This window comes from Drosophila subobscura, chromosome U, assembly GCF_008121235.1.
Source record: "Drosophila subobscura isolate 14011-0131.10 chromosome U, UCBerk_Dsub_1.0, whole genome shotgun sequence".
Classification (NCBI taxonomy): Eukaryota; Metazoa; Arthropoda; class Insecta; order Diptera; family Drosophilidae; genus Drosophila; species Drosophila subobscura.
The window spans coordinates 23,310,729-23,321,310 of NC_048534.1; the positions used below are offsets into that span (position 1 = coordinate 23,310,729).

Below are 10,582 nucleotides of genomic sequence, written 5' to 3' on the forward strand. Positions count from 1 at the left end.
GAAGGCGGAGGCTGCTGTCAGACCTGTAATGAGCGTTCAGAGTTAATTGGCGTGCAACGAAAGTAAAAAGAAAAAAAGGTAAGAGGTAAATGGCCAACGCAAAATGGCAGTTGCTGGGCAAAACTTAACCAAATTTTATGCGTCTCAAAGACATTAATTAGAAGTAATTGGTTGCAGCCTAATGAGCTTGTTTGTTGCCCCTGCCTTCGCGCAGATTTATAACCCTTCAATGGGCCAGCGTCACCCACTTCATCAGGCAACGGCAACGGCAACTGCCTTCACTTCTGGCAATCAACTCATATTTCATGGCATGCTCGGCTGTCATTAGGCGCAAAAGCAACCGAATTGAAACGCGGAAAAACAATCAAAACTTTTAATAAAAGAAAAGCAGAAGCCAAGGCATGAGTCCCTTTCCCTCCTCTAACACGATTGCAATCGATTCCAAACAAAACGTGGAACGAACCTTGCGACGCACACAGAGAGTCGTAAATATTTTGAGCCCATGCCCCGCCATGTACTCCTATACGGGGCATTGTTTTTTATGCGATTTCAATCAATGGCCCCAGCAACAACTCGAAGAACAATTTTGATCAGGCAACGAGGGCGGAGAGGCAGAACGAACGGCAGGAGAACGTTGCAACAATTCAAAGCGGCGCCGCCTCAAATGACGCGCGAAATGAAATGAAAATTTCCCTAGGCACACGCCCCCCCACAATCCACGCCCACTTCTGTGACTAGAACTAAAGTGTAACACTTGAATGTTGTTTTGTGTTTCTTTTTGTGCGATTTTCCATATTGAACTCTGACACGCAACATGCAAAACGAGACGAGAATATCAGGGGGGATATCGATGTACAAATGGGAGGATTCAGAGTGAAGGCTGAAGGATGAAGGACTGGGACTGGGACTGGGACTTTGCTGGGATAATGAAATATGCCAACTTTGATGATGTGTCATATCGTTCGATTGAAATGCTACACGAAAAACGAACCAAAAGCAGCAGAAACAAAGAGCGAAACGTGCAGGAAACTCTCTACTTTGATTCATTAAAATATTTCGATAATGCGACTTATGTGGGGTTGCTGGTGGGTAGTGAGATTTATGCAACGCTCCTTCGACAGGCAGAGCGAGAGACATGGGGCAGGAACAGCACTCCGTAATTGAGTTCCCCTGACAACAAAGCGGTTTATACGCCATAAATTGACTTTTATGTTGCCAATTGCTGATTGCTGCTCTGCTGGCAGGGAAGCCAAAGCCCGGGCACAGGTGGGGGGCACCGTTTGGTAGCGTTGACAACGATACCCACGAATGCATATGCTTAGAATATGTGGAGCAGAATCAGTTGGGGCAGAGGGGCAGCAGGTGGAGCGTTACGGAAAGCAGCTTACATCAGCAGCAGGGCAGAGCCGAGCAACAAATATCGCAACTAACGAAGAGCTCAATGGAATCCACACAGACAGCTGTGACATAAATATACTGCAAGAAAGAATATATTTAAAATATTTTGTCCCGAAATGGAAACTATTTCAATGCGAAAGAGCTGCTGGAAATGTGAACATCAAAGCTGCAGTTGCAGCATCCTACAGCAAGGATAGAGCATTCCCGTAATATCCACATGCCACACCTCCCATGCTCATTTTTATATTTTTCAAATATAAATCACACTTTAATCTCTCACTTTTGTAAGTGTATCAAAAGCAGGCGCCCCTCTGCCTGTGTACTCGAGCTTCACTGGGGGGAAATGCTGTTATCCAGCGTCCGGCTTGCCCGTCAATTTGAACTCCAAACCATCGCTGTAACTGCCCATTAAAATGCCTAAATTGCTGCCCACGAAAGTTAAGAGAGTGCGCGGCCGCCGCCTAATGCTTGAAATTTAATTTTAATTTTCTGCTTTTTTCTCTCCCCTCTGGTGGCATTCAACGCCCACTTCTTGGTGCGCGGCTTTGTTTGTGCGGCGAGTGCTTTTGACGTGGTCGTAATTACAAAATTTCGGTGCGTTTTTCGTCGGACTCCGTCAAGTTGATGACACCCCCTGAATGCCCCGCGGTGTTGGTCAGTGGCTGGCCCTGGCCCTGGCCCTTAAAAAAGTGAGCGCAAAATATTTTTGCATTTGATATTTTTCTGCTGGGCCGCGGGCGAGTGTGAGAGATGAGGGGCAATGCAGCTAACCATAAATAGCGGTTATCGGAAATAGGGAAACGGGCTAAGCCCCTGCTGGCCCACGACGACACCCTCCTGCAGGATGTGCTCGCTGCTCTCGCCATTCGTGCAACACATACAAATGTGGCGCATTTATTTTAATCCCTGCCCAGGCAGTAGCAGCAGCAGGACGGGGAGGGAAGTGTGGCACAACAGGTCGTATTAGTAATCGGCATTGGCATTCGCCTCGCTTCGATAGAGCGAGAGAGGGAGGGAGAGAGAGCGAGCGATGGAGCTGCTTGAGCTGGAGCCAAAAGCGCCTGGGGAGCAACAAAGTTGCGGATTCATAACTCTTTCATTTGGCCATATCTGCACATTTTTTTTCTCCACTCTGCCTCCGCATTCCCTTGTCCCATTTGGTGCTGTTCCTGCTTCCCCCCCCAGCGATTCCTGGGCTCGTAAAAAGCGCGCCGAGATTGGCATTTGGCTTTCGTTGCCAATATCCTTGCTGCGAAGTATCTGCCCGCTCTCCACTCTTGGCTGGGACTGGCATTGGGGCCACTCCTCTTTGCCAAGGCATTCATCAAATTCAAGTCATGTTATCGCAGAAAATGAAACAAATTTTTGCAATTTGATTGCTTTTCGTGTTGATGGCACACGGAGACACAGACACACAGACACAGAGAGAGAGGGCAGTGGATTTGGCACGCCCTCGCATTAAATATGCATGCGCCTATGAGCGAATGTAGGCTGGAGGCAGCCGAATGAGGCAGCAGCCCGGGACTTGATTTCTGCCGCGCTTTATGAACTGCTTGCTACGGCGAAATTTTTCATATTTTTTACGTGCCTACAAGTAAGGGAGAGCTGCCGCTGCCGCTGCTGTTGCAGGTGAATGATATGAGCGTATGCATTGCTCGTATTCGTTTCTTGGGTTATTTTTACATGCCCATTGAGTCCACACGTGCAGCCCTGAGGCTGCAGGCAGTAGCTGTGGCAGTGTGGCGCTCTCGTCGTTGCTTTTGTTGTTTATTTCAAAAGTTAATTTTGTACTTTATCATCGGAGGAGCAGCAGCAGCATCAGAGAGGCAACAATAACGGCTCAGTCAGCGTGTGGGAAATGAAACTTTTCAGCGGAAACGGAAGCTGTACACGCTCCTGCAGCCACTGCCACTGCCACAGCCACTGCCACTGCGGCTCTCGGACAACTTTGGCACGGGGTGTGAATAAAGTAAAACAAATGAAAAGGGAGGCGCCCTGCCACCGCCACTGCCAGCACTCATGGGGCGTTGCTTTTCTTTGGCAACAATTGCATTGCGGTAAACAATATTTCTGTTATCTCATGCCATACACCAAGGGGGGGGAGTGCCGGGAGTGGTATACTTTACAGCTACGTTTCCGTGCCCATTTTTATTGTTGGCTGAAAGGCAGCCAAGTGTTCAATGCACAACTTTTAGCGCAATTGTTAAAAGAATTAAAAGACGCGAGAGGGGACACCCCCCCGCACCACCAACACAAAAGGGAACGAAAACAAAAGCCAGAAAATGATAACAGCTCGCTCCCAGAGGGGCAGGAGAGGTAAGAAATGGATACTGATAGGGACAGAGAGAGGATACAGACAGCGTAGCGTACCGGAAACGGATGCCCGAGTTGCCATAGACTCTGGTTAGAGAGTGGAACATGCGAGGCAAATGTGCCGTGACGTGGCAAATGTAATGGAAAATGGTCACAGAAACGCACCTCAAACCCCCACAGCACTATTCCATGTGCCATGCCATTTTTTTATGCAGCGTGGAAATGTGTAACGCCGCAGAAACAACGACAAAAGCCTTGGCACGGCTCGCTCCTCTCCTCCAGCTATTTATATGTTCATGCCCTGGCCCTGTTGGCTATGATTTCTGTGCCAAGTGCGTAAATGGTTGCGGTAGTGGGGATATACGGCGATTCCGGACTAACAAGCGACGTTTATTGCCATAAAAGTTTACGACAAAAACTCATTTCCGTCACCAAAAGCAAAGCGATAAAGAGAGAGCGAATGAATGCTCCCTGGTTTCGAGATCTCCACTACACATGTCACAAGCCAAAAAGTCACATCCGGAACGGAACTGAAGCACTCCAGAGAGCCTCAGCCAGCGGAAGTTGCCTCGCAACTTGAACCATTTGTCAGCTCGGTTGGCACTTGGCCCTGATCCGCATGCAAATGGAGGCGCCGCCCATATAAAAATGCTAAAATAATAATAATAATTCGGTTGACATCACTGGCTGGCTGGCAAAAGCAATTTAATTATGCAGATAGTCTCTTCGCTCGCGGAATTACCTGGGCAGCAGCTGGAGCAACAGCAGCAACCAGGCTGGAGCCAGGCTGGAGCAGGAGCCATTGCTCATTAGTGTCAATCTATTTAGCATAAATTTCAATTAAAGCAATATCCTGCAGCCAGGAAGCGGACTTAGGATACTTTCTAAGAAAAATACGGCCACAGCCAAGGAGCAGCTCGCTGCTTTTGCTCACGGGTAAAAGGCAGCGAGAGAAGGCTGCAAAATGATGTTGTCATCGGCCTCACCCTCCACCTTTCGCCCCACCCTTTGCTGGCTCATATTTCAGCACAAGAACTCATTAAAATGTAAAGTGAGTGGCAAATATATTGAAAAAAACCTCAAGAAGCGGAGCACTCCCCGTTTTGCTGGAGTGTCGAGCTCCCGGAGCAATTATTGACCAAGCACAAGACCCAAATCCCGTCTAAGAAATGCACTCGCCACACTTGACATTCGACAGTGGGGAAGCAGAAGCAGCAAATAAAAATAATCATCATAAGCCTTTTGGACTCGAGACGCAGACTGAGACTGAGGCTCGACTGCTAAACTCCCAACGCGACTGGAGTCTGCCACGTTATGAGCATGTTGCAATATTTCCGCACAGCTTACGTGCCACAAAACACACCCATAGAGAATGCGTTGCCAGGAGGAGCGCTTAGGAGCTGACAGTTTTGTAAATATGTGTGTAGAGGTTCGTACATTCCGTAGAGCACTCCCCGAGAACCCCGAACCCCTACCCAGAACTCCTGCCGAAAGCGGAAGGAAACAGTTAATACTTCTGTCTGTTATGCGCTTACTTCCTGTCTCCATTAAAAGTCATTCTTTTGGATAATCCTTTTGGCAACATTATGGCAAGTATTAAAAAGTTTTTTGCACTAGCCAAGGGGACGCCATGGCATGGCCATGGCCATGGGTGTGGGATTTTCTCTCCTGCCCACTGGGGTCTTATTACCTAGCAAAAGTTTTGTGGAGATTCTTCTGCTGTTGTGGCTTGAATCTGGATTTGTTGTGCTATGTTTGGCTCTGGCATTGGGATTGCCATGCTGCAGCATGATGCAGGATGGTGGCCTCGCTGCCTCGGGCATTCCATTCCACTAAATACGTGGCCATGTTTTTGCTTTCTGTTGCTGTTTCTCCTCCGTGTCTGTGTGTGTCCGCATGATAACCATAAATATTTCGTGTAATAGAAAATGTTTTGTAAGAGCTTTGGCTCTGCCCATTTTTTATGACCGCTCTCCTCTCTCCTCTTTTCTGACTTCATTATTCCATGTGGAAAAGTTTTAATCGAAAAAGAAATCCTGCTCCGGTCCCAGCCCCCTGCCAGATTATGGCATTAGCCGCTACTAATGGTGAATATTCAATTCGGAGGAATAGTTGCCTTGGCTCGGACATTGCCTGGCAGCATTTATCATCATCAGCTGCCCGGCTGGAGGCATATTGAAATCGGGCGGCACATTCCCACCTCTCCCCCACAGCAAATGAATATTAACGGCTTAGCTTTGCCTCCCCCCGCCTGCTCTCACCTTGCTTTCGGGTTGGATCTGAGGCTGGTGCTGGGAATTATTCAAATTTCGACAAAAAGGTGCAGGCTAAAACACGAAACGTGTTCGGCATTCGCAAAATCCTTTGAGCAAACAGAGGCAAAGGCTAAAATGACACCAGCGGCCATATTGTTACTTCCATGTTGTGTGTCCCCGAACCCCATCACCCTCCATCCCCGCCACCTAGCTGCTCCTTCCTTCCATTAAAAGTATGCATGGCTGAATGCTGAATGTTCCTTTTTATGCAAATCCCACGATAGGAACACCAAACGATGATGACTGCGAGGCGTTTGCTGTCGTCTTATTGCCATGCAAAATTGACACCTCATCGCTTTTCAATGGAGAAGGCAGGTCGGCAGGTGGGTCTCCACCCCCGTCCCCTCTTCCTTTCCCGTTCGTGTGTGAAAGTCTGCGGCTGATTGAACTGTGTCCGGCTGCCTGAGTAAGGTTAATGGTGCTCCCTGGGGAGCTAATCGCTGCTCCTTTTGATGGCTTTTACTCTTCTTTTCTAACCAAATAAACGGCAATAATCATGCAACTGATGAATAGAAATGATTGAGCAGCTGTCCGGAGGGAGCTTTTTCTCCCAGCTGATCACGGATTCTCCATTTGGCAGCGATCTATCCAACGGAGGAGAAAGCTCTTCTCGCTCCTCAGTTGCCGTGGAATTGCCGTCGGCTGCGAGTGCGTTTCAAATGAAAAACAGAAAGGAAAACGAAAACGAAATATTTCGAAAATAGCTGTGAAAATTCCAGAGCAAAAAGCTTCTCGTGCTCGGGCAAAACGGAATGTGGACGCACCGCATAGTTCTGCTTTGCTGCATGTGGAGTGCATTTTTCGTGTGCCACAGCCAGCAGCAACAAATCAACATTGGTAAGGCATAGAGCCAACAGGGGGGGAATCCTTTTTCGAGCACTATTCCAACTACCGCCTGCAGGTGCCTTCTTCTACGACGATGAACTGGAGCTGGAGAAGGAGTTTATGGCGGTGGTGAATGCCATCAATGGTCCAGAGTCGGAGCAAACCTTTCGCTTGTATCCGCTAATAAAACGCCTCAAGCCCGAGGATGGCAGCGTGACAATGCAGGAGGAGGGTGAGTGGAATCTACAGGGCATATTCGAGTGAATTTTCAATTTCAATTTCGCTTTCAGCTTGCGATCTCATAGATAATGGTGTCGCGGCTATTTTCGGACCAAGTTCAAAGGCGGCGAGCGGTAAGCATAGCAGTGGGAAGGGAGGGAGGACAGGCAGACAGATCTTGTGTAGAAGATGAAAGCAAAATAGAACAGGGAAGAACGAAGAACGAAAGCTCCGCTGCGACGGCAAATGCCGGAAAGCTTTTGCCTCTTTCTACCATTTGTTTGACAACAGAAATTCAAGCCATAAAAGCTCTCTCACGCTCGCGCTCTCTCTCCGCATATGTGACACAAGCGAATAGCGGCATGCGTTCGCCTCTCTCTTCGATTTGTTTGACAATAAAGAGAGGCCCTGCAAGATCTCACGCATATGTATGTGACACAAGCGAATGGCGGAAATGCGTTCGCCAGAGAGCGGCTCTCAAATCTCATTCCCTCTCCCTCACTCTCTTCTCCGCAGACATCGTTGCTTTGGTGTGCAACAACACGGGCATACCCCACATAGAATTCGATGTGGCGGACGAGGAGCATGTGGCGGAGCGACCCAACCATCAAATGACGCTCAATCTGTACCCCTCGCAGGTAATACTGTCCAAGGCCTATGCGGATATTGTGCAGAACTTTGGCTGGCGCAAGTTCACAATTGTCTACGATTCGAGTGATGGCAAGTAGTATCAGTCCTCTCTGTGATCTCTCCTCTGACCTAACTTTTCCTTGGCTACCTCCAGCGAAGGCCGCTGCTCGCTTGCAGGATCTGCTGCAGCTGCGTGAAGTCCACAATGATGTGGTGCGTGTGCGCAAGTTCCAGCAGGACGATGACTACCGCGTCATGTGGAAGAGCATCCGGGGAGAGCGACGCGTGGTGCTGGACTGTCCGCCGGGCATGCTGGTGGAGCTGCTCAATTCCTCCTCGGAGTTTGGTCTCACGGGGCAGTTCAATGTGCGTAGTTTTCGCTAGTTTTTGGTTTATTTTTAATCCATCTTCCCTGCAGCACATATTCCTGACCAATCTGGAGACCTACACGGATCATTTGGAGGAGCTTTCGGCAGCCAACGAATCCTTTGCGGTGAACATAACAGCAGCGCGTTTGCTGCTAACACCAGAGCCACCTTCCGTGAGTGCATTAAACCCCCCATTCGATGGCCAAACTCCGCTCAGTCTTTCCCTTTTAGTACTCCCTGCCCTATGGCTATGTTACGCAGCGCGAAAATGTTGTCTTTGAGACGAACGATTCGCCACGCACTCTGCTGCACGACCTCATCCACGATGCCCTGCAGCTGTTCTGGCAGTCGTGGCGCAATGCCAGCTACTTCTATCCCGACCGGATGGTTGTGCCGCGAATGAGCTGCGACTTTGCGGCCGCCGGAGGTCGCACCTGGCAAATGGGACGCTATCTCATGCGCCTCATGAAGGGGGTAAGTGTCTGCCAGAGCCAGAGCCAGAGCCTGCACCCTTTGCTAATGCCCTCGGGTATCCCTCTTCCGGCAGACTTCCGGCATGAACAACACCAACTTTCGCACCACCAGCCTGCAGTTCGATGACGAGGGCCAGCGCATAACCTTCAACATTGAGGTGTACGATCCCCTGGACGGCATCGGCATTGCCGTGTGGGACCCGCGGGGCCAGATAACGCAGCGCAATGTCGATGCCAAGGTGCAGAAGAAGATTATCTATCGCGTGGCCACACGCATCGGGCCGCCGTACTTCTCCTACAACGAGACGGCGCGGGAGCTGAACCTCACGGGCAATGCCATCTACCAGGGCTATGCGGTGGATCTCATCGATGCCATTGCCCAGGAGGTGGGCTTCGAGTATCAGTTTGTGCCGGTGGCGGATCAGCAGTACGGCAAGCAGGACAAGGACACGAAGCAGTGGAACGGCATCATTGGGGAGATAATTAATAATGTGAGTGGGAGTCCTTAGGGCTAACCCTGCAAATGCCTAAAGATTTCTCCCTCCCTTCCCTCTCTTAAGGACGCTCACATGGGCATCTGTGACCTGACCATCACGCAGGCTCGTCGCACCGCCGTGGACTTCACGGTGCCCTTCATGCAGCTGGGCGTCAGCATTCTCGCCTACAAGAGCCCGCACAAGGTGAAGGCTTTGGATGCCTATCTGCAGCCCTTTGGCGGTGAGGTTTGGATTTGGATATTGATTTCGGTGTTTGTGATGACCTTCCTGAAGGCCATCATGGCGCGCATTGCCAAGACCGAGTGGGAGAACCCACATCCGTGCAACCGCGATCCCGAAGTGCTCGAGAATCAGTGGCATTTGCACAACACCTTCTGGCTGACGGTGGCCTCCATCATGACGGCCGGCTGTGACATTTTGCCGCGCAGTCCGCAGGTGCGCATGTTCGAGGCCACGTGGTGGATCTTTGCCATCATCATAGCCAACTCGTACACGGCCAATCTGGCCGCCTTTCTCACCAGCTCCAAGATGGAGGGCAGCATTGCCAATCTCAAGGATTTGAGTGGCCAAAAGGAGGTGCATTTCGGCACCATCTACGGCGGCAGCACCTACAATCTGCTCGCAGACTCCAATGAGACAACCTACCGCCTGGCCTTCAATCTCATGAACAACGACGATCCCTCGGCCTACACCAAGGACAATGCGGAGGGCGTGGATCGCGTGCAGAAGAATCGCGGGGACTATATGTTCCTGATGGAGACGACCACGCTGGAGTACCATCGCGAGCAGCACTGCGATCTGCGCTCTGTGGGCGAGAAATTCGGGGAGAAGCACTACGCCATAGCGGTGCCCTTTGGTGCGGAGTATCGCTCCAATCTGAGCGTGGCCATTCTGCATTTGAGCGAGCGCGGACAGCTGTACGATCTGAAGCAAAAGTGGTGGAAGAATCCAAATTCGTCGTGCTTCGAGGAGCCCGATCCGGATGCCACGCCCGACATGACATTCGAGGAGCTGCGCGGCATCTTCTACACACTGTACATGGGCCTGCTGATAGCCTTTCTCATTGGCATCACCGAGTTTCTGGTCTACGTGCAGCAGGTGGCACTCGAGGAGCGGGTGAGTGGCGTCTCCCCTCTGAGTCTTTTGCTACTCTAACAGTTTGTCTCTCCTGCCCATCCACAGCTCACATTCAAGTTGGCATTCAGAAAGGAGATTCGATTCGTGCTCTGCGTGTGGAACAACAAGAAGCCCATCACGGCGGGCACTCCCGTCTCCAGTTTGCGCACCACGCCACGTCCCTCCCTGGAGAAATCTCTCGAGCGCACTCCAAAGTCGAGCAGGCGCATTGTGCTCGGCCGCTCCTCCGAGGAGATGTGCGAACTCCCAGCTGGCGGCGCATCCTCCAGCTCCAGCTCCTCAAACACGCAGAAATCGAACAGGAAGAAAAAGTTGCAGCAGGAGGCGCGTCTCTGATGAGAGTTTCTTCCCCAATAAAAATGTGTGCCTGGTTCCGTAATCAATTTGGCGCTTCTTTAAGCTTGAAA

At 50.5% G+C, this 10,582-nt stretch overlaps 1 protein-coding gene across 1 annotated transcript; it reads left to right on the forward strand.

Moving 5' to 3' along the window:
- Positions 1 to 6,708: 6,708 nt before the first annotated feature.
- LOC117901643 (glutamate receptor ionotropic, kainate 2) lies at positions 6,709 to 10,582 on the forward strand. Its single transcript, XM_034812477.1, has 10 exons — positions 6,709 to 6,863; positions 6,928 to 7,083; positions 7,142 to 7,204; positions 7,587 to 7,790; positions 7,855 to 8,066; positions 8,119 to 8,241; positions 8,300 to 8,542; positions 8,616 to 9,032; positions 9,102 to 10,154; positions 10,221 to 10,582. Exons 1-10 carry the CDS (start codon positions 6,779 to 6,781, stop codon positions 10,509 to 10,511), a joined length of 2,847 nt encoding a protein of 948 aa, XP_034668368.1. The 5' UTR covers positions 6,709 to 6,778; the 3' UTR covers positions 10,512 to 10,582.